The sequence below is a fragment of the Lepidochelys olivacea genome, assembly GCF_965140295.1.
Source record: "Lepidochelys olivacea isolate rLepOli2 genome assembly, chromosome: 14".
Lineage (NCBI taxonomy): Eukaryota > Metazoa > Chordata > Testudines > Cheloniidae > Lepidochelys > Lepidochelys olivacea.
In genome coordinates, this window is record NC_140424.1 from 14,951,389 (window position 1) to 14,979,239 (window position 27,851).

The 27,851-nt window shown below is 43.3% G+C and overlaps 2 protein-coding genes across 4 annotated transcripts in view; one reads left to right on the top strand and one right to left on the bottom strand.

Annotated features, from left to right (window-relative positions):
• Positions 1 to 22,336, bottom strand: part of GRB2 (growth factor receptor bound protein 2) — an 81,259-nt gene extending 58,923 nt beyond the window's left edge. The window contains exons 1-2 of one of the 3 annotated variants that reach the window (XM_084648605.1): positions 22,277 to 22,336; positions 825 to 1,069 (exon numbers count right to left, since the gene is read on the bottom strand). In XM_084648605.1, coding sequence (XP_084504731.1) covers positions 825 to 902 — 78 coding nt within the window. In that variant the 5' untranslated portion in view covers positions 903 to 1,069; positions 22,277 to 22,336. Of the gene's footprint in view, positions 1 to 824; positions 1,070 to 9,616; positions 9,762 to 22,276 lie in introns of those variants that run through there. The other 2 variants (XM_084648604.1, XM_084648603.1) reach the window with 2 other exon arrangements.
• A 2,813-nt stretch (positions 22,337 to 25,149) lies between these two features.
• The window catches only part of TMEM94 (transmembrane protein 94), a 101,564-nt gene continuing 98,862 nt past the window's right edge, over positions 25,150 to 27,851 (top strand). The window contains exon 1 of the mRNA XM_084647067.1: positions 25,150 to 25,258. The gene's annotated coding sequence lies outside the window, so the exon portion shown is untranslated. The remainder of the gene's footprint in view (positions 25,259 to 27,851) is intronic.

Here is a 27,851-nt window from a genome sequence, read left to right on the forward strand (position 1 = left end):
TTAACTACAGAAAAAATAACTTATGCGAATACAACACTAGACTTTTTTTTCTTATTTTGAAGGCTGTGTAGTTTAGAATCTTTATAAAAACCATGCACTATAATCGGTTACAAAAAAAAAATCACATTCTCTGTTTTTGTTGGATGCATTGTTTGTTATTTTTGGATCCTTTTTCAGTTTTAGGCATATAAATATTTTTTAAAAGCGAACAGATAACTTTATGCTGCCAAGCTGGAGGGGACTCAAAGGTCTTTGGTATATTGAGTAATCTACACACAAAACCCACCTAATCCACCCCAGGCATTCACTTACAGCTTCAGAGTTCCATTAAATACTCAGTGTTGCAGATTTATCACTGAAGTTTATCAACACAGAAGATAAAATTCAGTAACAATATTTGACAAGTGTGGTGACAAAAGATTATCTAATTATTCTTTGATGCAAGAATTTCTGGCAGAAGGCAAAGGAAAGAAACACTAAATTGGTGTCAATTACTTTAAATGTTTATCTTGTAGAAAATAATTCAATTAATAATAATATGTTCAGCACTTCACATTTACTTGATACTGTCTATGGTATAGCTAGCTCTCAGCTGTTAAACAGTCTGAAAAGATGGAAGATGCTGCTATTATACACTGAATAAACACAAAAATTTAAAATTGTGTTCTTTGCAATCAAAGTGGCTCTGGGGTGGAGAGACTGGAGAGGAAATGGGTTATGGGGGCAAATGGGGGGGGTGGAGACTCAAAAGATGCTGCGGACCGACTGTCTCAGGAAAAGAGTGGAAAGGAGGAAGTATCGCTGATCCCTTCCCCTGCACTTACCTTGAGGACATCCCCCCGTTTGAAGCTCAGCTCATCGTCTGCAGTGGCTTTGAAATCGTATTTGGCGATGGCTTCCATGCTGGGGCTGCTCAGCGTACAGCAGTGCGGGGGGGTGGGAAGGGAGCTCTCTCTGAAGCCTCCTCTCCTCCTCCGGGGGCTCCCGGCTCAGCCCTCCCTCTGTCCGGCTGCTGCAGGGACTCTGGCTCCGTCTACCACATGCAAGGGAGAGCCAGGGACGATCTGCCCTGATGGAGAGAGAGACTGATCACCAGGGGAACTGTGGCACGGATGGATGGCAGGGGCCGCGCCCTGCGCCTCTCCCTCCTCCCGACCCAGACCTGGCTGCCGCTTCCTCTTTCTGCCGCTTCCTCCTCAGCTCCGGGCTCAGCCAGGAAGCACCAAATGACACATGCTGTGGCCAATAGCAGCAGCGACGTCTGCCGTGCAGCGGGCACAGCGCAGGCTCCCCCACTCCCAACGTGCGGGGAGGACGGGGAACTGAGCCAGCCCCCAGCAAGTCCCACGACACCAAGCCACAGCAAGAGCAAGCACTTCCCACAGCGCCCTCACGGCATGCGGCTCCATACTCCGGCGGCACCTCAGGCTGTGGGGAGGCGGATGGGGGGAAACACACAGGCAGCACATGGGAGTGGGCACCCTGCCTTGATGCTCTTATCCTCCATGTGACACGAAGTCTCCCCCTTAAGAGCAGTGCGCGCACACCCCTTTTCACCCGTCAGGCATCACTCTTACAGAGAGCGGAACCTTCTCTGCCCAGACCAGACAGATGCAGGGTTGTAGCCATGTTGGTCCCAGGATATTAGAGAGACACACGGTGGGCAAGGCAGTATCTTTTATTTGACCAACTTTTGTCACAGGTGCTGGAGCTAGGGTTGCTGCTGCTGCACCCCCTGGCTTTAAGTGGTTACCATTTTGCCCCGCACTGCTGACTTTTGTTGGTGAGAGAGACAAGCTTGTGAAAAGAAAAGGACTTGTGGCACCTGAGAGACTAACAGATTTATTCGAGCATCAGCTTTCGTGAGCAACAGCTCACTTCATCGGAGGCAAGCTTGTGAGTTACAACTGAGCTCTTCTTCAGGTCTGGGAAAGGTATTTATCTGTACACTCTGGGTACAAGATCAAAAAGAGATGTTAACTGCTTATGCTAAACTATTTCAAGGGACCATTCAAGGAGAAGTGCCCCATTAACACTTCTCCAGTCATGCAGGGAAGGAAAAAAGAGGCTGAGGTGGAGGGTTAAGTGGGTTACAGATTGTTCTAACAAGCCATAGATTCATGCATCCGATGAAGTGAGCTGTAGCTCATGGAAAGCTTATGTTCAAATAAATTTGTTAGTCTCTAAGGTGCCACAAGTACTCCTGTTCTTTTTGCGAATACAGACTAACACGGCTGCTACTCTGAAACATAGATTCAGTGTTTCTGTTCAGTCCATGACTTTTAGTATCTAGCAAAGTTATGAATTTACACTCCCAGGCTTATCTTTTGAAGGTGTTGTGTAGGTTTCCTTTGAGGATGAAGACTGTGAGATAAGATAGAGTGATCACTTTATGAACTGTTCACCCATTGGTGGTATAGTGTTTTTTGTCTTTTACCTTTTCCTGTGCAAGTTCATTTGAGGGGAAAAAATTGTCACATGCTTACCACCCACTAGCAGCCAGATCCCCACCTACTCCTCAGTGCCTCCCGCCCACCAGTGTCAGCTAATTCACGGTGTCCAGAAAGCACTGGGAGGAAGGGGAGGAGTGGGGACGGGGCACGCTCAGGGGAGGGGACAGAACTGGGTGGGAAGAGATGGGGTGGGGGCAGGGGCAAGACCTGGGGCAGAACGGGGGGGTTGAGCACCACCCTGGGCCCGAAGGAAACCAGTGCCTATGCATTCTGTGAAAACGTAGAAGGAAAGACAGACATGGGTGACCAGTGTATGTACATCTGGGACTACACCCAAGTAGGGATGTAAAAGTTTAACTGGTTAACTGATAACCGAAACCGTTAAGACTGATGCTTAACGATTAAACTCTGCTACTGGCCAGAGCCCAGGACTCTGCTGCCATCCCAGAGCACGGTGGCCGGTGGCCCCGCGCCTGGCATGCCAGCGCATGACAGTAGGGCCCTGCATAAAACTTTTACACAGTTACTTTTTAAACCACTATTTACATCCCTACACCCAAGGGCATAATAATTTTCATATCACAGGGCAAAATTAAAGCAAATTAGCCTACTCCACCCTAGAAAAAGTTTGCCATTTAAAAGTGTCATTAGAAAACCTGCACAGACAGCAAGATTACATGCCTAAGCAACATCTTCTATATCAGCAAAAGTTTCTAGTGTAGACCTGGCCTAAGACCTTTTGACACACCATTCCATCAAAAAGCAAATCAAATGGACTGACGCCCCTTAAAATGTGCACTCCTTTTTCTTGATCTGTGGCCCATTCCCAAATATCCCAAGAGAACCTGCTTCAATACAGAAATAAAATCCCCTTTGACTGCTCACCCCTAGTTGTCACCTACCACCCAACGATGGAACCCATATGTGGGATCAAAACTACAACCCATAATTTATGGGAACCCCAACGTGAACAAAAATCTTTCCTGAACCCTCACTTCTGGCCTTCAAACAACCTCCCAGCTTCTCCAAACTCATCATCAGAAACAAGCTCCCCACAGGCGAACCACACCAACTCAAAGTGGCACCAGACTCCACCAGAACAACAGATGCAAAAGCTGCACTGCTACAACGATCATCACACAAATCTTTCAAGATCCCTGGATCCTATACATGCCTACCACAATATGTGGTGTATCTCATTCCATGCACTAAATGCCCAACAATTATCTGGGTGAAACCAGACAATAACTACATTCTCGAATGAACTCACAGGAAAGACAAAAACATCTTATCACCTGTGGGTGAACACTTCTCAAAAAGAAAAGGAGTACTTGTGGCACCGTAGAGACTAACAAAGCTCACTTCATCGGATGCATTCAGCTGTAGCTCACGAAAGCTTATGCTCAAATAAATTTGTTAGTCTCTATGATGCCACAAGTACTCCTTTTCTTTTTGCGGTACAGACTAACATGGCTGCTTCTTTGAAACTTCTCAAAAAGCGATCACTCTGTATCTGATCTATCAGTCCTCATTCTCAACGGAAACCTGCACAACACTTTCAAATAATATCACTTTTTACAGCAGCAAATTTGTTAACTAGCTGGGATGTAGTGAAAAATGATATTAACAAACATACAAATATCACTTTTCACAGCAGACTTACTCAGCCCTGGCAAGCTGGGGACAAATTAAGCCTTCATAGACTTTCAGGTCAGAAGGGATCATTATGATAGCCTAGTCTGACCTCCTGCACAACGCAGACCACAGAAACTCACCCACCCACTCCTGTAACAACCCTGGATGAGGAAGTGAGCAGGGAGGTAGCAGGGGCCAGAGGCGATGAGGGGGGTGGTGAGCCTGATGCCAGCACCAGACCCTTAAGTCCAGCAGCCAAGGGATGGATCACGCCACTGTGCAGACAAAGCCCTGCAGACAGAGCCCACGGCCAGAGCCCGGCACCGCACAGCTGGAGCTTGCCACCTGCCACCCCAGGGCAGAAGTCAGAAGTCTGAGCCCCACCACCCCTGGGAAGGTGGGGAACTCACACTGACTGTCTGCTCTTCCAGTGTTTGTGGCTCCAAAGGGGGGTAGGGCCCAACCCCTCCTGGCAGTCCCAGAGAAGGGGACGCTGCTTTGCCCGCCTCCGCCCCAATCACTGCCCAGGAGGCTATGGCCACAAGAAAAGCCCCTGGTGGCCACATCTGAGAAACACTGCCTTAGCATCACAGCTAAATGCAAGATGGAACAGACTGTTTAGCGTAAGTAGTTAGGACATATTCAAAGGCAGCAGTTCTCAACCAGGGGTATGCATACCCCTGGGGATACACAGAGGTCTTCCAGGGGGTACATCAACTCACCTAGATATTGGCCTGAAAAGGGAAAAGTTGAGAACCATTGTTCTAAGGCAATGGCTCTCAACCATTTCAGACTACTGTACCCCTTTCAGGAGTCTGATTTGTCTTACGTATCCTCAAGTTTCACCTCACTTAAAAACTACTTGCTTAAAAATCAGTCATAAAAATACCGAAGTGTCACAGCACACTATTACTGAAAAATTGTTTACTTTTTCCATCACTACCATATAATTTTAAATAAATCAACTGGAATATAAATATTGTGCTTACATTTCAGTGTACAGTATATAGAGCCGTATAAACAAGTCATTGTCTGCATGAAATTTTAGTTTCTACTGATTTCACTAGAGCTTTTTATGTAGCCTGGTGTAAAACTAAGGAAATATCTAGATGAGTTGATGTACTCCTGGAAGACCTCTACGTACCCACCAGGGGTATGCGTTCCCCTGGTTCAGAGCCATTGCCTTAAAATATGTGTTAACTACTTATGCTAAATGACAGGTTTCAGAGTCTGTTAGTCTGTGTCCGCAAAAAGAAAAGGAGTACTTGTGGCACCTTAGAGACTAACAAATTTATTTGAGCATAAGCTTTCGTGAGCTACAGCTTAGGGTTAGGGTTAGCTACAGCTCACGAAAGCTTATGCTCAAATAAATTTGTTAATCTCTAAGGTGCCACAAGTACTCCTTTTCTTTTTACTTATGCTAAACAATCTGTTCCATCTTGTATGTAGCTGACACACTTAAGAGTGCCCTTCCCAGACCTGAAAAATAGCTCTGCATGACTTGAAAGCTTGTCTCTCTCACCAACAGAAGTTGGTCCAATAGAAGATATTATCTCACTCACCTTGCCTATACCCTGGGATTAACACAGCTACAACTACACGGCATGTAACATACATGTTGACTGTTGTAGGGTGACACCTCCTTTATTTTGAATGACAGAACTCAAATGGAAGAGGTCTCCCGGCAGCCACACTAATTAGCAATTGCTAGTTGCTACACAGAACTAGTTTTTGCTACCTAGCATTCATAACTGTGGGTGAGATTTAGCTGAACATCAGGCACTACAGCTACAAGCAAGTTAGAGAAGGTTTTTTTTAATAAATTTGTATAAAAATGATTATGTAGTGAGTGTCACGAGAGAGAGAGAAATGAGAACATGCATTGTATGTCCAAGTCACTCAAGAAACCTTTTCATCCTCTTTGTTACTATCAAGTAAGATAGTGTAATTATGTACTTTTCCCAACAGAAAATGCATCACAGCATCAGCAGCCCCAAAAAACAACCAAACTGAGTGTGACTGACAGATGATTTCAATCAGGTTGAACCAAGAAAATAATTCATGAATAAAAAAAATACACCCACCATCCCAGGCTTGTGATAGTCTTTGCCACACCACCAGCTAAGTGTGATTGTGGGTATTTGCTTTTGACCAGGTACTGGCACCAGCAGAGATGACAGACATTTTGCAAAAGACTAGAGTTTACTTTAACTCCATCAGCACAGAGAGATAAAAGTACAACCAACACAAGAATACATGTTACTAAAATTAACAGATGGCCTAATCAGAAAAGTGACTAAAATTTTACCAAAAGATTTATACCACTAAAAGGTTTCTTATATCTCACCTTACTTTAGGGTGGGGCAAGAGATTTCACTCACACTTTCAGTTAAAGTCAGAGTGTTTGGGGGACAGGGAAGAAGGCAGAGAATAGAAATAAAGGTAACTTCTTATTAGGAAGATGAATTTTAAATTTGGGTTGGAATGTAAGTATTTACAACGCACCAAGCCCATTATATCTTAGCAGCAATCAAAACTCTTATGATTCCCTCTGCTTCACTGTTGAAATACCACAAGGGAAGGTAGAAATTTTTATGCTGCTCCTGCAGCAGCCAATAGTGCTACAAGCTCTTCCTTGGTTTTACTCCCCATTCTTGCTGTCCTAGGAAGTAGCAAGGGCAGAAACAGAAACATAGATAGCTTAGGAGGGTGGGAGAGAAAGGGGGGGGAAAATTAGGTCTAGTGGCAGCACCTAATAATTCTGAACTGGATTTGTCCCCATATTCTGATAAACAGTAGAGGAAGTCTACTGCTAGGGAAGGAAAGCCTGAGTGGTGGGGAAGGTTGTGTCATCTTGGAAACACACAAAGGGAGACCTCAAACAACAAGGGGAGAGTCCATGCATTCATCTGAGTTGCCTAAATAAGTGGGTATAACAGTATGAGCTAAGTATAGCGAGGCAGTGTGTAAGTTCAATTTTAAACCTATAAATGCAAAGATATTCACAGTTAGAGAGGATACCCCAATCTATAAGGACATAAGAATAGCCATGCTGGGTCAGACAAAAGGTCCATCTATTCCAGTATCCTGTCTTCCAACAGTGGCCAATGCCAGGTGCACAGAGGGAATGAACAGAACAGGTAATCATCAAGCGATCCATTCCATCGCCCATTCCCAGCTTCTGGCAAACAGAGGCTAGGACACCATCTCTGCCCATCCTAGCTAATAGCCATTGATGGACCTATCCTCCATGAATTTATCCAGTGCTTTTTTTGAACCCTGTTATAGTCTTGGCCTTCACAACATCCTCTGGCAACGAATTCCACAGGTTGACTGTGCATTGTGTGAAAAAAATACTTCCTTTTGTTTGTTTCAGTTGTGCTGCCTATTAATTTTATTTGGTGACCCCTAGTTCTTGTGTTACGAGAAGTAAATAACACTTCCTCATTTACTTTCTCCACACCAGTCATGATTTTATAGACCTCTATCAATCATTCCCTAACTCTCTTCCTAACTGTATTTCAGTTGTCCCAAGGATGCTTTGTCAGAGAACTGACCATCACCGGATTTTCAGCCTTAAATAAGCTTCCTGTTTTTTCACTGACTGCTAGAAGCTGGGACTAGACAACAGGGGATGGATTACTCGATAAATTGCCTTTTTCTCTTCATTCCCTCTGAAGCATCTGGCATGGGCCACTGTCACAGGATACTGTGTTAGATGGACCATTGGTCTAACCCAGTATGGCCATTCATATGCTCTTATACTGCTTTTTTGATGGACCCCATCAGGCATGTGATCACCTCAGCAGGTGATCCTCCCGGTCTCCAGTCACTGTGGGATGCTGGGGCTCTGCTCCAAGCAGCCCCAGTGAGCCCAGTTTCTCCTGAGAGCCCCTCTGGCTTCTGCTACAGCCCTAACAGCAGCTCTTGCAAGACTGCCCCCAGCACCAGCAGGGACTAGCGCAGTCAGGGCCACAGTGCATGCACAGCCTTCCCTGGCACCCTTGGCAGGAGGGCACTTGTGCCCGGTCCTCTTTTCTACAGCTTCCTCATTTTTTCCCCCATTGACATTATTTCTTAAATCAAATGCAAAATAACTATTTAAAAATCACCTAGTATTCTAAAATGCTTTAACACAAGATGATGTCATCTTAAGAGACAAAATGAAAGTGATTCAATAACCATCTGTTTTGTGCAAAAATTTGAATGCCAAGAGGTTGGCTTAGAAATGAGTGAATACAGGTAGCAACTGGTTTGTAGGAGAAAGCTAGGATATTCCCTACTCCCAATCTTCCAAACTCTGCTCCCTGACTGTTAAGTGTTCAATCATTTCCCAAACAGGGGATGAATTCCCCTTCTATCTATTTTGCTCTTTTTTAAGTTACATTATTTACCTTACTCCATAATTGAGATCTCTGTGTGACTTCCTCCACTTCTATGAGTTTCACAAATTACTTAAGACAAGGGATAGGACCTGCTTATTAAAACTGTATGAAAAAAAACACACCCACAGACCTCAACCAGGAAGTGACAGCAAAAAACCCACAACCCCTCCCCCCACAAAACACCACATGAACACAAAAAAAAAAAAAATAGAGAGAGAGAGGGAAATCTGAAATACCTCTCCCTACCTCCACCCCAAAGACCATATGTGAAGCATGAGTTTATGGATTCTTATCAGAAGTGGTAAACGTTCACACCTTCCAGGCCACAACCTGCCCATAACACTTTATCCTCAGAACTGGCCTGAAGTCACATGGATCCCCAACTGAATATCAAAAATTGGCCCATGCACCCAACATAAGACAATGCAAACTATAACACTCAGCAAGCCTACAAATTGCTATAGTTGCCAATGATTTCCCTCCCAAACCAGTTCTACCCTCAGAAGAGTACTGAACTGGCAGTAGGGTTCATCTTTCCAGTAATTCACCAGGAACCAGAGAATGAAAAAAACCAGGACAGTATTTGCATCTATTACTTGGGTTGAACCAACCCTGCTGCTTTCAATTCACTCCGTGCTCCAATGAGAAGCTTCTAGCTGTAATTAAGTAATGACAGGAGCTGCAGAGGCATACGGCCTGCAGCTCGGAGACTAAGGAGATGAGCCACTGCGGAAATACCCAGAGGCATGGCCCTATGCTGTCAGCCTGCCCCCTGCCCCCGCCGGGCACGGCGCTGGGAATGGGTCAACTCCCGGAGAAGAAGAAGTGTCCGGCTCCCAAAGAGCTAAGGGCTTCAGCGGACGAGTGACAGGGCGGTCACAGGCGTGAGGCAACGGCCCTAGGAGCCGAGGGGCCGCAGTAGGCTCCCTGGGGGCCACGGGTCAGCGGCAGGCTCCCCGGGGGCCGGGGCCTTGACTCCCACACCCGGTCGGGGGCCGGACCCCTCGGGGCGGAGGCCCTGGGAAACGCCTGTGCCCCCGATCCGGAGTCCACGGCCCGGCGGGTGGCTCCGAAGGCGGCGCCACTGCCCGTCCGAGCCCCCCGTGTCGGCGCCCCCCGGCAGGGCCTCCCCGTCTCACTCACCGTGTGGCGCTGGGGCTCCGCTCCGAGCGGCCCCGCCGAACCCAGCTTCGCCCGAGAGCCCCTCCAGCTTCCGCTACAGCCCTCCTAGGAGCTCTCGCGAGACTGCGCCCAGCACCGGCAGGGGCTTAGTGCTGTCAGGGCCACAACGCATGCGCAGCCTTGCTCGCCACCCTCGGCGGGAGGGCATTTGTCCACAAGCGCGCGTGCGCGCGGTTTTGCGGGTCTAGCCCCGATAGCCTTGAGGTGTGTGGGAGTAGCGTTGTACATGTCAGTGCGCAAGCGCAACATTTGCTGCGTTACTGACGCTGCAGATACCAGTACGCCTGCGCAGGACCTTGCCAGTGCCAGTGCAGTAAGCTATAGAGTCCCTAGTGAGGCAGGATCTTATTGTGCTGGACATGGTGCAGACACAGTGGGTCCGTACCCTGACGAGCTGACAGGCTCACGAAGGGTGGGGAGAGGGATCCAATCAGACAGGTTTAATAGACACATGTATTTGCATTTTTATTACAGATTAAATGCCAATTCTCCCCATCTGACCCTCATCTCAGCCATCATCCACTGGTAGGTTTCTCACAGGCATCACAGCAGAAATGGGTTGTGAGGAGAGATTTGAAGGAGGGGGAAAAAAGCAGGGGCCTTACAGAGGGCAGCACTCTGCAGGCAGAAGGGGTAGCATGGAAGAAGGCACAGAGACATTCCCATGAGAAGCTGACAAACAGGTGAATAAAGCTGGTGTCCTTTGCAAAAGTGTGGGGAGGATACAAGTTGGGAAGAGGCAAGCTGGCAGGTAGAGGTGATCAGAGCTATAAAGGGCCTTGTTGAGAACAAGGAGCCTGAATTTTATTTGGTAAAGCAGAAGAAACCAGGGGTGTGATTCAGAGACTGGTGTGGCCAAGTCACTTCACCCTTCTGCCCTAGTGTCCCCATCTGTAAAGGTTTCAGAGTAACAGCCATGTTAGTCTGTATTCGCAAAAAGAAAAGGAGTACTTGTGGCACCTTAGAGACTAACCAATTTATTTGAGCATAAGCTTTCGTGAGCTACAGCTCACTTCATCAGATGCATACTGTAAAGGGGGATTAATAATATTTATCCAGACATATTCCAGGGTGTTCTGAAGATTGAATAGTTAATGTCTGTACAATGTTTTGAACAATGAATGTTTGTTATAAAACACCACAAAAATGCTAAGTACTCTGAGTAATAAGGCTCTAGCTGTTTCAAACTGGGCATCCAGCATTAGTGGGGACTTTTGCAAATGTTGGCCTTAATCTCTCTGTGCCTCAGTTCCATATCTATAAAATGGGGGTAATATTTCTCTCCCAGTGGAGCTGAGATAAATTCAATACAATTGGTGAAGCATTTAGAAACTATAGCAATGTGCACCATAGAAAAGCCAATGAGAACATTAATAATATCATATTCACAGCAGAGGTGGGACGGTGTGTAGTAAATAAGATGTGGGCAACACATTTAATTATGAGGACAAAAAGAAACATTGTATAGCTACCCATTCAGTGAGTACCATCCATCTTGTGCACTCAGTGAGACGGGGGTCTCATGGAAAAAAATATAATGTGATCAGGTAATTAAAGAGTGCTTCATGATGCATATGCACAAGAGGGCAGAATTCTTTCTCTGTTGTTGTTTTTGTTTGTTTGTTTTTTGTAATGTAATTCTTAAAAATGTAATTACAGTATACCCTGAAGCAGTTGCCTAGGTAAAAGTCTGGCCTGGATTCCTTGACAAAGCCAACCCTGTTTAGAAGAGTTAGCTTTCTCTGGCTCTCAAATTAGAAGGCTCCTTTTAAAAACAGAAGCTTTTCTACAGCTGTACTCCTACTCCCATGGCCCTAGTGCATGGAAGCAGACCTCAAGTCCTTATTAATCAGTTTTTGGAAGTAGTTATTAACTCCCAAATAGACCAAATAGAGAGGACTTTTTTTTTCAGGATTCCAGACCTGTGAATGTGGGTTCTAGGTGTGGCATACATGGTATTAACTAGAGATGAGCCCATGCTGCAGCACTGAAACCTAGGTTTACCCAAATTTCAGGGTGCCCTGGCTGCAAGTTTTTCATTCAAGTCCCTCTCTAGTGTTGGAATAGATATTGAAGGTTTTAATTTGTATTTTTAATAATTTTTAATTATTTTTAATTATGTATCACAGAAAGTCACATATTCTGAGTTTACAGTGAGGCTGGACAACATTGGCCTTTTTATACCCGTAGGTCTGTTGGTCTCCCTGTGAATATACTGGAAAGATTTACAGATCCATACACAGAAAGAGTAGGCTAGCGTATCAAAATATGCACCCTAAAATGGATCATGGATGTTTTCCTCCTTGGTTGTGCTTCTGCAAAGATCCAGTCTGCTAATGTGTCAATTCTAAATGTTTGAACAGTTGGAGACAAATTCTGAAATTATTTGGAGATGAAGGTTTGTACCTTAAGTCAATGGAAAGACAACTTCCCCCTCAGAACAACACTATACTTCATGGGTTTGAATTTCATCTTGGTCTAGCTTGGAGTCACATCTTCCCCCTACCACACACAGTCTTTTAATGGTGAACTATTCAAACCCTGATCTGGAGAGGTGAGTAGAATTAATGTTAAAGAGGTTGAGGGTATTCCAAATGTTGTCATAATTATTATCCTGTATTTTACATATGAAGCAGGCCTAGAGGTTAAGTGACTTATCCAAGATCATATAATGAATCAGTGCCACAATCAGGAATAGAATCCAAGAACCTTAGTTCTCAGTTCCCAACGTTAGGCACTAGAGCACACAATTAAGTCTCTGGTTTCATGTATGATCTCAAAGTGGCAATTTGGGAATCTTGTGAGAAGATGCCATACCAGTTATAGAAAAGGAAAAAATATAGCAGGTGTTAACTAGCTGGAAAAAGAGGTAGATATAGCCAACAGCTGTCAGTTGTAAAATGGTTGTTTTAGGGCTGCAGCTGCTTGCCTTTGCTCCAAAAAGGCATTATGGGGGGAAAAGTCTTATAAGAGGGGAAACCTGTAATAAGAATAGTTAGTAGGAAGTCAGAGGATTGTACAGAAGGTGCTGTTGATAAAGGAATTGCTTTAGTATTTGTTTGTCATATACTGATTAACTGAGTAGGTACTAACAGTATACACACAAATCAATGGATAGTGGTGGTTTTTGTTTTGGCTTTAGGTACTGTAGTATTCTCTTGTAACTACAGTGGGGAAGAGAGTGCTGCTATAGTTAGAATGGAAATCCTGACACAACCTTAATGAGTAAAAAGGAGAGTCTGTGACTGTGTCTAAAGGATCAGTTTTCAGAATTTTATTGTAGTTTATGAATTGCTTGAATATTCTATTGTAGTTTGTCGTGATAAAGTGTAATCTCAATTAGTTATGACTATTTTAAGAACTGCCACCTGAGTAAAATTTGTCTAATGTCTGACATTTCCTTTGGATCCCTTTGTAAAATGCTCTAGAACAGTCAGGGGTACAAAATTAAAAGTGTAATTCTTTGCTATGAATAGATTGGAAGAATGTTTGTTGAGAGGTGAAACATATTTTTGTATAAACAGTTATTTCAGGCTTAAAATTACTATTTGGAATGTTGAAACAATGTTACTGATCAAGGTCAACATAGTAACTGATGACAAGGTATAATTATAGTATAGGAGTTATGTTGATACAGTGTTACTGTAGACACAAGTCATAAAGATAGCATTAGTGTTCTTTTGACACAATGTGTTTGTCCTAAGTCTGTTAATATATGAGACCTATTGGTAGGGCCCTACCAAGTTCACGGTTCGTTTTGGTCATTTCAGAGTCATAGGATTTTAAAAATTGTAAAAATCACGATTTCAGTTTTAAAATCTGAAATTTCAGGGTGTTGTAATTATAGGGGTCCTGACCCAAAAAGGAGTGGGGGGTGGGGTGTCTCAAGGTTATTGTAGGGGGGGTTGTGGTACTGCTACCTTTACTTCTGCACTGCTGCAGGTGGCAGCGTTGTCGCCAGAGCTGGGCAGCTGGAGAGAGGCAGCTGCTGGCAAGGAGTCCAGCTTTGAAGGCAGAGCTGCCACCAGCAGCAGCACAGAAGCAAGCATGGTCTGGTATTGCTACCCTGACTTCTCTGCTGCTGCTGGTGGGGCGCTGCCTTCAGAGCTGGCCACCTGGCCAACAGCCACTGCTCTCCGGCTGCTCAGCTCTGAAGGCAGCACAGAGGTGAGGGTGGCAATACCATGATCCACCTAAAATAACCTTGTGACACCCCCCCCCCCGCAACTCCCCTTTGGGTCAGGACCCACAATTTGAGAATGCTGATCTCCCCCGTGAAATCAGTATAGTATAGGGTAAAAGCAGACAAAAGATCAGATTTCACAGTCCATGATGTGTTTTTTATGGCTATGAATTTGGTAGGCCCCTACCTATTGCTTACTGCTACACTATTGTAACCCAACCTAACACAGTGTGGCTTTGTCCCTCTGTAGGGCTAGATCACAGAGTGTGGTTTTTGAGTCTGCTTCTGCCTTTGAAGTGGTCCTTTCTCGCCATCAATAGAGGTTTATGCTTTTAGACCCAGAGCTGCCAGGTTCACTACAATATAATGTAATGATTCTGGATGTAGGGATGACTGGGATGCAACTTCTCCTAAACTACTAGAAGTTGGAACACATGCTACATGTCATTCAAAGGTTAACTTTCTCTAGAGTTGCAGTAAATTCATTAATGTAGCCTGGGGCCTTTCTTAATATACCCGTTCCCTCAGTAAGTATCTCCATAGTGTACTACAGAAAATGTACAGTTCATGCTCCTGACCTTTGCCACTACATCGGTGCTGCTGAGCACACTAAACATACTTCTTCTGTGGAGTGCTAATGTGACTGGCTAAAACTAACTAGCAAGATATTCTAGACACGCTTTCTTTGTTTTGTTTTAAATTAGTGGGAAAATGGCCTGTTACTCCATCTTGCTCAGAGAGGGTGACTCATTAAACTTCCAAGCCAGTGTTAGAAGCTAGCTCAAAAGTGGCAAAGCTTGAACTGGAGCCCAGAGGCCTCAGCCTCAAATGAAGCAGCAGCAAGGAGTCTTTGTCCTCCACAGTGGTGGGGAAAGCACTGGAATAAAAGGGGAGGTGTAGTCAGAAATATAAATGTGCTTCTTAAAGAAACAAAACAAACAAACCTTTATAACCCACATATTTGCTGTCTGTGTGTCTTTTACTCCTATCTGTTCCATCTAATGCCAAACATAGGCCATTATGTATCACCTATGGAACTGATACATCTATGAAAGAGGAAGCTATAGTGTGTTCCACCTCATGCATGATCAGCAAAAAATTATTAACAAGGTTATGATGGTAGAATCTTTCAGTGGTGATGTTGCAAGAAGCAACATCCCATTGGGGTTGTCAGATCACCAGGTGGAGCAGCAGGGCTGCAGCCAGATAAATCCTAGTATGACTTGTAAACTACACAAAATTGACCTGGAAAAGTCATTGGAGGTTGAATGTGGAACCCTGATTCTTGCTGCTTGTTAAGATGGAAAAGGAGATCACTAGCACTGTCTGAAGCAAGATCAGCTGTCTGCAAACTGGCACTGTAAAATGAGAAGTAGTTAGGAAAAAACTTGCTCCGTCTGGATAGGGCATTGGACTGGGAGTAAGAGAGCTGGATTCCACTCCCATCTCTGCCAGTGACTTGCTGTGTGACCTTGGGCAAGTCATTTCACTGCTCTGTACATCTGTTTCTCCTCCCATTCTTTGTCTGGTCTATTTAAATTGTAAGCTCTTGAAGGCAGGGACTGTCTCATGTTTGTTTAGTATCATGTGCAACTGATTTTAGCGGGGGCCTCAAGGTGCTACTCTAATAATTATGGTAAAGCAGGCTATTGGCTATAGGTGGTAGGAACTATCAGCAATAATCAAAGACAGATTTAACTGGGAAGAACCCTGGGGGAGATAACATTTATTCTATTGCCATTTACTGTAGTTCTAGGACAAAATTTTGAGTAGTTGCCCTACAGTTCCTTCCTGTTGCATCAACATTTAGTGCTGCTAAAAAGATCTTAGCAAATATCTAAAGACTATGCTCAAAAATTATTTTTAGTTGCTTGTTGCTTTTTTTTAAATTTTTTAACACATTTTTCCTTATCTGGGCAAAGGCACCAATCCTCAATGAGCCCTACATCCATACCATGTTTCAAGCCTCAGCCATTTTTACTATAGCCATATTTAATTATGATTGGAATTCTTACCCCCCCCCCATGTAACTTGAAAACAGCTGAAGGGATTTTAATCAAGCTTTCAAAAAACAAAACAAAAAACCAACAACTTTAGGCAGAGTCCATACACTGAATACTTCATCCCAAAGGACAAATGTTCGGGACAAGTGTGAATGTAACAGAAACTGTTTTTCTGTCTTAGTTATGGCGAGGGTTACCATTACTTGCTTTAATGCTGCCCAGGAGAGGATAGGGCTATAGCAAGGAATAAACAGGTGAAGCTCCCAGGGAAATCTCTGAGCCAAAATCAGCACTGTCAGAAGCAGCCGTGCAAGTTACACATCTGCAGCCCAATCATTCCATTAATTGCATGTATAAATATAACAAGCCAATGGGGATGCTCACAAGTAACTAATGTGACTGCAAGTAAGTCTATCAGAAAAAGTGTGCAAGTGGTGAATGCATTGACTAGGCATTCAGCAGATTTTCAAAATGGGGGCCTAGGTGATGAAAGAGGTTGTAACAAAAAAAGCACTAATGGGTGCATGTATGATAAAACAGCACCCAACATGTGCACTTGCATCTGCATTCATATTCCTGCACTTTAACTTATGCCCAGACCATATTCAATGCTCCTGGAGCCAAATTCAGACTTGATGTAAGCAGTTGGAAATCTCACTAATTACAATGGAAGTTGCACATGCTTATGTCAGGGGCTGTGTTTGGCTTCCATAGGATACCAAGCAGGTACAAGTTACACTTGTTTTTTACACACCACCCTCCTCCTAAATGTTAACATGGTGCAAATTACACTGCTTTGACACTTACATTATTAACATGTAACTCACATCACCATTTATGTCACGGCTGAATTGTCTTGAAGGCTTCTGATCTCTTGAGAGAGTACCTCCAGCATCTTCCAGGGTCCTTTAGGCACAGATTATATCAAAGATGAAAGGGTGCTAGCATACTTTGCTTGGCCAGTGCAGCGATTTCCCCTGAGAATTGAACTAGACTTCCCCCTCTAAGCTGTCTATAGCATGGCTTTCTGATGTGGTTTATGTAAAGTAAAATTTGTTGAAACCCTGCTCGCAACAACCCTAAACTAGATTGTTTCAGTCATAACATGGACAGGAACTCAATGGCCCACAGAACTGTTAAACTGATTAATTCTGTTCTGCACGATATGGGGTCAATGAAAACATCATGAGAGGAAGTTACAAGAATGGGAGATGAGAGCAAAATGTAGTTTTCTACCTAGACAGCAATTAGAGAGAGGAGGAAGAAAATGGCTGATGAAAAGTAGTTTTTAATCTTCTACCATTGATGTGTATTTAAAGTACAGGAATAGTTCAATATCTGTTGAAACCTTCATCAGGGGACTATATTCTACTTTGGAAGGGGAATGGTTTGGATTATCTAAATAGTCTTTTCTATCTTGGGCTTCTGTGGTTTATGTGTTTAAAATTACTACTCTTATTGTGTGGCAACTATATTAAATCTCTGTAGGTATGGGGAACTAAGATCTGCATCATCTTCAATCTTCCTATAGAATGAAGTATATGTTAGTTGAGAGGTATGTATATTTCATATCTCTAAAATGAGCTAGGGAGAGGTCTTATGAAGCTAAACACAGGAATGACTGTCAGGAACTTGTGATTTCTAATCCATCTCCAACACTAAATTCTCTCTGAATAGGTCTATACTGCAATTAATCAGCCATGGTTGGCCTGTGTCAGATGAGTTGGGCTTGGGCTACAAGGTTGTTTAATTGCAGCATAAACGTTTGGACTTGAGCTGGACCCTGTGTGGGGGGAAGGGCCCCAGACCCCACGCTCCAAACCGAGCCCGAAAGTCTACACTGCAATTAAATAGCTCTGTAGCCTGAGCCTCATCAGCCTGAGTCAGCTGACATGGGCCAATTGAGGGTGTTTAATTGCAGTGCAGACATACCCTCTGTGGCCTTATTGGGATCCAGGAAGTGGACGGGCGAAGCTTGTCCAATGCTAAAGGATCCCCCCCTCAGCCTAAGGGGGAGATCCACAGGACCTGGGAAATCAAATAATTACGGGGGACAACTAATGAACAACAGGGACGGGAGTGCGGTCAAAGGGTCAAACGAAGGGAACCGGACGGGGACACCGAGTAGAGAACCCCGGACAGCACCCACCGCTCCTCAAAGGCGTCAAGGGAGTCAGTGGACGCCGCCCAGAGGAACTCTGCCTGGAGGCGTGAATGGACAGAGGATCGGAAATAGGCCCCGCAGTCGCAGGAGACTCCATCGGCCAACCTCCTCACCCTGGTTTTATAGATGGCCACTTTAGCCAGGGCCAGGAGGAGGTTGACCAGGAGGTCCCACGACTTAGTGGGGCCACGGACAGGGAGTGCATAGATAAGGAGGTGAGGAGAAAACTGCAACCAAAACCTTAACAAAATATTCGTGAGGAGCCGGAATAGGGGCTGCAACCTGGCGCACTCCAGATAGACGTGCGCCAGGGTTTCCCTCATGCCACAAAAGGGGCAGGTGTCCAGGATTGGGGTGAACCGCGCCAAGTACACGCCCGTGCTCACGGCCCTGTGAAGGAGCTGCCAACTGATATCCCCGGTGGGCCTCGGGACTAAGGCTCTGTGGCACTAGGCAAGTCACTTGAATTCTCTGCTTTAGTTTCCTCATCTCATCTGTAAAATGGGGCTAATACTTATGTCATAAATATAAAGGGAAGGGTAACCCCCTTTAAAATCCCTCCTGGCCAGAGGAAAAATCCTCTCAGCTGTAAAGGGTTAAGAAGCTAAAGGTAACCTTGCTGGCACCTGACCAAAATGACCAATGAGGAGACAAGATACTTTCAAAAGCTGGGAGGAGGAGAGAAACAAAGGGTCTGTGTCTGTATGCTGTTTTTGCCAGGGACAGAACAGGAAGGAAGTCTTAAAACGTTTAGTAAGTAATCTAGCTAGGTATGTTAGATTATGATTTCTTTAAATGGCTGAGAAAAGAACTGTGCTGAATAGAATGACTATTCCTGTCTGTGTGTCTTTTTTGTAACTTAAGGTTTTGCCTAGAGGGATTCTCTATGTTTGGAATCTAATTACCCTGTAAAGTATCTACCATCCTGATTTTACACAGGTGATTCCTTTACTTCTATTAAAAGTCTTCTTGTAAGAAAACTGAATGCTTTTTCATTGTTCTAAGATCCAAGAGTTTGGGTCTGTGGTCACCTATGCAAATTGGTGAGGATTTTTACCAAACCTTCCCCAGGAAGTGGGGTGTAAGGGTTGGGAGGATTTTGCGGGGAAAGATGTGACCAAACTACGTTTCCCAGTAAACCCAGTTAAAGTTTGGTGGTGGCAGTGGAAATTCCAAGGGCAAAGGGTAAAATTAATTTGTACCTTGGGGAAGTTTTAACCTAAGCTGGTAAAAGTAAGCTTAGGAGGTTTTCATGAAGGTCCCCACATCTATACCCTAGAGTTCAGAGTGGGGGAGGAACCTTGACAACCTATCTCACAAGTGTTTAATCTGTAAAATGTCCTCCCACAGACAGAGGAGGGAAGCACTTTACTCCTCTGCTAGAGTCCTCCAAAATGTCCTTTCTGTAATCTTCACCCTCATCCATAATATTGCCGCCAGTCTCCTCTCAAGTCAGAACCTGTCACCCACAGAAATTGTGACCCTGGTAGCTTAATGGGTAAGGCTCCCTGAAGCAGAGACTGTGGCCTTGAGTCAACTAGAGTGTAGTCTCTTAAAAACACCCAGCATGCACCTGGTGCTATACAAATAATAAAATACAGGTAAATGCCAATTATCTGTCTCAGAAGACACTTCCAGATTTAAAAACAATTTTTAACTTTTTTGAAATGACACTGATTTTGGGGATATTATTCCATATATCAGATTATCCAAATCATGTACAGACTGGTTTCTGATCACTAGTATTTGCATGTAATAAACTGTCTGAAGAGACTGAAGAAGAAAGATGTATTTTTCCCAAGGAAATGATTCAGGCAAACTGCTGTGCAGAATGTAGAGAGTGGGTGTGGATAATCCTTCGACATACCCCAGATGATTTTTCCAGTACGCTAAAAGTTTCATACCATAACATTATTCTGGCAGCTGTAGGAGAAGCTGTGATCTGTCTTATACCTCTGTGTCTACAGGAGAAGAAGAAATAAATTGGGTGAGGCAAATATGGGAATGCTGGGAATGTAGGCACAGCAAATAGGGAATGCTGGGAATGAGATTGCAGAGATTCTTGTTGCAAGAACATCACCTTTTTTGCCTCTTCCCTCCCACTTCAATCCCTGAGCTAGCAGCAGCATGAAAATCAAGCTCTTTCAGCCTATATGTCCTAATCTGAAGCCCTTCTATTAATGGGTCATTTGGTCCTTAATTTGGAATCTACTTTTTAAAATTTGTCCAGAGCTGCAAGTGTCTCATAAAATATTCCTCATGCCATAGAAAATACTGTGTATTTCCTGAACACTTTCAGCCTAGTTCTGAGAGTCACTAAGTACCCCTATCTCCCGCAGCAATCTATGTAAATTGTGTATTCTCAGTGTCTCTCAGGACGAGGCCATGTGCAAGTTTGGGGATGCTGTTTTTATAATAGAACATATGTGTTATGTAGCACCAATATGTTGCCCTTCTGTAGCCCCACAGGACTTTAAAAAACAATAATTAATGAAAGGTCACTGTCAAGTAATTTAGGCCCCAAGCTTAGGTTTTGTACAAATAACATTTTACAAAACCTAATATTAATAAATATATTACCACCATTTTCTAAAAATTAAATTAAAACTGTTTTTTGGGTCTGGATTTAAACATTCCCCTGCAGTCTAGGCATTGCAGGATTATGCTAATACAAGAGAACCAGACAATGGAAACTGATAGAAAAAAGAAAGTGACTAGTCTGTTTCCACTGTCCATGTGAAGAAAAGCAAAGTAATAAACAGCACAATTGAGGACCTACAAATGAGATGTTTAAAATTCTTTCAATTTTAGTAATCTAAGTTAGAAATAACACATATAAGAGCATTTGTGTGTGTGTGATTTAACCTGGTATTGCCCCTGCAAGTATTATAATCCTTATTCTACAGATGGGGAAATTGAAGCAAAGACAGGTTAAGGGACTTACCCAATATCTTACACTAAGTCAGTGTCCAAACTGGCAATAGAATAAAAAATTCCTGACTTCTAGTTCATTGTTCTAACCATGAGACTACTCTCTCTCTCAGGAAATCTTCATAACATAGTGCCATAGCTTATTTTATGTATATATTTCAACAGTCTTATAAACTAAGTCATTACCACAGTCTGTTTTTTTAATGGCCCATCTAAGTGTTGGTGCTTGTGAACCAGACAGAGCAGCCAATCTGCCAAAATTATGCTCCTCAAATTTAACAATTACAGATGTCAAGAGTGCTTGTAAAGCCACTTAAACATCACCTGCAATAAACAGGGATTGTTCTGACTTTTCCAGGCCAGAAAACAAAACTCAGCCAGGCCTCTAAATCAGAAACTAAAGAAATAAAAATAATCAGGAGCCTTGCAATGAAACTGTGAGAGCCGGGGAGAATGTAATAAAGCTTACTATGCGTGTTTCTATGGTCACAAAGAGAAGAAAGGACATGACTGCTGTAAGAATGAGAACCCTGTGGCCAGTATTGCTATACCTGGGACCCAGAGTACACAATAAGAGTTAGCCATTGCTGATGTTAGGAAACGAAACAATGAAACTAGAGTTGGCTAACCCCTAAAGGATCTATTTATAACTCTGGAAGAACCTGTAAAAGGGAATTGGGTATAGCTGGAGTGTGCCATCTCCCTTTCTTTAGTACAAAAGGGGCTCCGCTTTCCTCCTTTTACCCAGTTTAATCATCTGTCACTTTCAGTACAGCTTAGAATAGTCAGTTCAATTTCCTTTCATGAGAAAAACAAAGCAGATCCTGTTTTTTAGTAAAGCCATAAAAAAGCAGAATACACATTTCATATGGAGCATGTAATATGTATCTTCTATATAAATATACATTAAGTTAAATATAATTGGAAAAAAACACAACACCCTACAATCAGTGTTGTCCAGATAAAATGAATATTCCAAGTACTGCCCACAATCACCCTTAGATGATATTAGTCAACTCTTGTATATTATTTTTTGTAAGTAACCCCTTTCCAATCACTTTTTTTTCCACTTAATTTCTCTCATCATCATACAAACTTCAAAATATTGTCCTTTTCTAACGTTTGACATAAAACATATAGAAAAAATTAGTTAGAGCAATTAATTATTTTTTAAATGTAAGAATTCCCCTCTACCCGTTTTAAGTTATTTTAAATTATTTTGCCTTATTGCTTATACACGCTACGCAATCAAACATTGGATTAAAAACCTCTTCAATGGCTTGCTACAGAGCTCCAGGTACCGTGAAAGAGAAAAGGAAAGGACATTTTGCATACAGTACCTGCTTTAAAGTGCTCTCACTCCAATTCTCATTTCTGCACTACCAGCAGCAGCACATTCTGACTGAGGCTGACTGAAAGGCACATGCAGTGAGGTCAAATAGTTCCCTTGGAACTGTCGCCTATTGCAAACCATTCGGAAGGCGGAAGCTTACTGCAAATTGAGCTGTAGCTCTATCAGTACATATGTTATCATCCCAAGAGGAGATAGTATATCCATACACCAAAGGCACTAGGAGCATGAATAAAATATTTTCAGACTGTGCATATCGGCTTGCAAAAATGAATTCCTATTACATGCACATCTTCCCTACCACAATGGCGCTGCAGGCCTGTATGAAGTGAGTCAATAATGAAAAAAAAAAAAAGCATTTTGTAAATAGTTTTAGCAGCTAATTTGGAAAGTTATTGTAACTTAATCATCCTTTTCTATTCCCCTGTATAAATATTGCAGTTTTCCAGAGTAATCGTCCAAAACCACTATTATAACCCATAAAATTTTAGACCACTCTTCTAGAATATGATAGGTTTGATAGTATTTTTACAAAATAAAGATAAAAATCAGGAAATAGTTTTAAAGCTAAGACACAAATAAATCAGTGTATCCCACTGCAGAACAGGTCTGTGTTCTGTGGGTTTTCAAGTACTCAAAACAATTGGCATGATTTTCTTTTAATCTCAATTGTTAATGATTCTTGATTAGGTATTTTCTATTCAGTTTTCCTTCTCTATCCCAACCCAGGAATAGGTAGAAATGAAGTGACCTTTCTTTGAATTTCTTTCTTAATCCTTCAGAAATTACAAGAGGGTTTAATTTCTTTGGGTTCCTGCTCTTCAGAGCATCTTTATAATAATAATATTGTATTTCCATTATGCCTTTCATCTAAGAATCTCAAAATGTTTTACAAACATTATTCAGTTCAGTCTCCAAACAACCCCAAGAGGTGAATATTATTAGACTTATTTTATATATGGGGAAACTGAGGAACAGAGAAGTTAACAGTCCAATCCATTAACCCCTCTGAGTGCAGAATTCCCACTGACATCAATAGAAATTCCATATATGGAATGTTCATAGGATAAGGCCTATTAGTGATGTGTCCAAGATCACACTCTGAATCAGTCTCTGAACCAGGATTAGAACCCTGAAGCCCTGACTCTGGTCCCTTGCTCAGTATCTACTTTCAACCTGACCTTTAGATATTATTTAGAAAATATCTACAACTTAAAAGTACTTAATTTATTTTAAAAAATGGAAAGCGGAACTAAAAAGATGCACATGTAGCATTAAGTATGTCTCATGATCTTAAACTGTTACAGCTCTTGTACTCCTATACCCTCTTCGCTTCCCTTTGCTTGTCATTCCCTGATGTTATGTATAATCTAGATTGTAAAATATTCAGAGATCTGTCTTTTTATTTGCATCTGAAGCACCATGTAAGTACAGTAGAATCCTGATTGTTTTCCTAAGTGCTTGGGCTCCATCAAATTGGTTTGGATAACTACGGGTTCAGAAAATTGAGAGTTTGTGAGCCTCACTCATCAGCCTTCCAATTTATAGTCAGGTCCCTAAACTCAAGTGAGCTGAAGTTAAACTTCTATGGAACTCTTAAGATCTGCAGGTATTTAACTCCAACGCTATATAAGTCAGGTGTTCTGCAGAACTGAAGCTTGGCCTCTCATAATTTACCATATTCCTGTCTCAAACTCCTTACTTAACGGCCAGAACACTTGTAGTTCAGAAAGCAGGTTTTGATTATTAAGGTTCAGTAAATCAGGATTCTACTGTAATAAATAATTCAATCAATTACCACATCAACCTGGCTTTGGTATTTGCAGGATTGTCCCAATTTATTTTCAGACTTGAGAACATACCCATTAGCCTTTCAGAAACATGAAGTGGAATCAAAAGAGGGGATAATGGAGGCTGAGGACATTTACAATGAGAGAGAGAGAGAGAGTGTGTGTGTGTTTGTTTGTTTTCAAAACAGCCAACCCATCACAAATTCAAAGTGATGTGTAAAGCTTTCTATAGCTAAATAAAATACACTGTCTCTCTCCCTGCCCCGCACTTCCTCCATTTCCTTTTAAAACATCCTCATTCTTTAGGTTTCCATTTAGATGGGCTTGATTTCCCTTGTTTTTTGAACCAGCAGTGCTTTTTCATTTCTTCTCTGTGTCCTACTCTCTCCTGCTATTCTTTTGCCATCTAGATTCATCTCCCTTTGCATTCCTTTGCTCCTTAAACTGAGCAATGAGGGTGTTGCAGAGGCACATCTGTAGGTGTCACCCTCCCCATGCAGCGATTTGATGACCCTGTGCGAAAGACCCACAAAGTGATGCTTGCTACTTTAATTTGCTACGGGTTGACAATATGCTCAGCGCTGTGCAAGGCGCAGGACACGCTCCCCGCTGTGAGGAACCCGTTTGTGGGGTGTTCACTCCCTATGGGATATTGTCCTGGCCCTGTCACTTTGTGTTGTAGCATTATAGTGCTTCCTGCACACTGGCGGCAGCAGCCATACTGCCCCTTGCAATAAGCTCCGCAGGTGGCAGCCTTTAGGGCTCGGGACTCTGCCCTCCAGTTTGCCAGAGCACGCACAAGCCTCTACGCGGTGCTCAACAACCGGCTGCAGTCGCAATCCATGGGCCGCAGCCCAAAGCCTTGTAAGCACGAGGCAGCCTCAGCACAGACCTGCTTCAGGAAAGGGCGGATGTACAGCGTCTTGCCTCATCCGCATCAGACCTATCACAGTGCGGCATACCGCAGCCCGGTCTGGATCTGACCAACCAGACGGCGGTGTCTTGAGCCGTGCCTGAAGTCGAACGCCTGGTGCCGTGACAAAAAAAATGGGGTAGTTGCCAGTAACAAAGATGGCGGTTCTAGCGCTGTTGGAGTAGGAGGCGAGAGGGGCTGGCGGGGCGCCCTGGGGAGCTGCTCAGCCCGCCCGAGGGGGGGACAAGGAAGAGTTCAGGGAAGGCTGGTAAGTACCGTGCAGGCAGCGGGATGACCAGCTGGGCAGTGTCCTAGCCAGGGGGCTGCAGGAGATTCCCCTTCTCTTCCCCCTGGACTCCCTGGGAGCTGCTCTCCCCGGGGGGCGGGGGGACTAGTTCCTGTTTGGTTGTGTTCACTTCTCCCTACCTTACTGGGCTCCCTGTGACCTAGGGGACTGCAGAAGGGGTTGCCAGGTGGAGAGCTGCCTGGATGTCCCGTTGTGGGGATTAGCTACTACAGTTTGCCTGTATTCCCCCTCCCCCATCGTTATCCCCCAGCCCCGAGACGTGGAGGTTTTATCTATAGAGCTGTGAGCGTCTCCCCTCGTGGAGGTCTTAGAGGGGTGGTTTGCGGGAGTGGCAGCGTGACCACCATCTTTAACTCTGTTATTGCAGGCCCCCCCCCCTTTGGTATTTTTCTTAAATCCCCAGCTTCTGGAGTCATGTGATTAGATCAAGTCTTGCTTTAATGCAGTGGTTCTTAACCTTTACTGCAGCTTGCACCCCTTTAGGTCTGAAAATATGTTCTCGCACCCCTTATCAAAAATTACACTTCAATTAGCTTAAAAACTTGAAAATTTAAAAACTTTGTAAATTACAGTAATTGTTAAAAAATGTATAATGTTAATAAATACATAGGTTTGATGAAACAATATAGTTGTACTTACATGCCTGTGCTTAATTGGTGTGTTTGATGATTTATCTTCTAAAAAAATCTGGCATGTCTTGCACCCCCAGAAAGGGCATCTTGTGCACCCCAGGTAAAGAACCACTGCTTTAATGAAAAGAGTAAATTTTTTGCTGGTATGGTTGAAAAATGTTATCCAGGTATACCATAAAGGTTCAAAAACCAGAAAAATGAAAATGAGAGAGAACCCTCAACATATATAGTTTTTAAAAGTCTTCTCTCTTTTTTGTGTGTGTGCGCCTTACAAATTATTTTTCAGTGCTTAGGTTTGGCAGTACTGCAGTGGTGTTTTGTGACTCTTGATTACATGAGAGAACTTTACTTTTGCAAGCACCTTCAATACTTGTACCACATTTTGCATCCACTCACATGAGCTTTCTTCCACTGCTGCACAATTTTCCCAGCACTGTTTCAGCGGCACTTGTTTTGAGCAAAGCCTCTGCAGTTGCAGCTTGCCTGGGTTCTTCTGCTCTTTTGCAACAGACTGAAAGCACTGCCATTTCAACTCTCCTGGTGCAATTAGTCCTCCCAGCACAGGCCTGTAGTGTCTTCACTGAACTCTCTAGTCAAGACTCTGTGCTCCAGGACTTGGAAGAGAAGTGATATTTCTCTTTTAACAGAAAACTGAATGGGAAGCTGTGTTTGGAACTGTGGGATGGGTATCAATGTAGTGTAATGACAGGTTTCAGAGTAACAGCCGTGTTAGTCTGTATTCGCAAAAAGAAAAGGAGTACTTGTGGCACCTTAGAGACTAACCAATTTATTTGAGCATGAGCTTTCGTGAGCTACATCCGATGAAGTGAGCTGTAGCTCACGAAAGCTCATGCTCAAATAAATTGGTTAGTCTCTAAGGTGCCACAAGTACTCCTTTTCTTTTTGCGAATGTAGTGTAAGTGCAGGAAGTGCTGCAGGGACACAATGGACTTGAAACAGGATAGCTAGAATGTAGGGTGCACTTTGGCAACTTGCGCTGCTTCATTTACATTATTGCATGTTGCAGTGGTGGAATGCTCTGCGGTGGACAAAACTATTAGGGATTGGCTCAAAGTACAGCTATACTTCCTGATCCAGCTTGCCTGGGAGTTCCAGTGAACGCTAATGGGGAAAAGGATCTGCACTGTGTCTCAGTTGCTATTTAGCTCTCCTACTCCCGTGCAGCCCTTTTTTGTTTTGCAGAATTTTTATCATCTTGCAGTTCATTTCCACTGTTTAAATGCATTGAATTTCCATTCTTTTAAGGGATTTTAACTTTCTAGTTATGAGACTGCATGTTGCTTCCATTGTGTTTATTGAAATAAACTCCCTGCAGAGGCTTTTTTCCAGCTGAGGAAATTTAATTTTGTATTATTTATTATATAAGTAGTATCAGTGGACCCAACAGTGATCAGGGCACTATGTTGGGCATTGTACAAATATAGAATGAGAGAGACCCCTGCCCTGAAGATTTTATAATCTAAATAGACCAGAGAGGGCTGGAGGAAAGTGATAATATATTCAAGTATCAGAGGAGATTTCCAAAACATGTTGCAGGCTTTAAATATCTCATTAAAACTCACTATAAAATGCTTCCTAGCAGGTAGAGCTTATAAATAACTGCTTTATGATCACCTGCATTAAAACGAGAGCCTCTCTCCAAACTACAAAAATTTGTACATGGAAGGTTGGCTGCAGGTTTGAATCACAGAAACTCATTGATTCATCTTTCCAAGGGAGGTGCCTGTTCTGCATGGCATTATGTTTGCATGATGCTTTTTGTAAGAGTAGGAAATTGCCCTGGTGTGCTTGTTCAAAATTCTTTCCCTTAGCCCCCATGCAGTTGTACAGGGTGCTGTCTGTAGGATGGCTGACACCCTCCATCCCCCATGTGGCTGAATTGCACAGACAGGTGTTGTGTT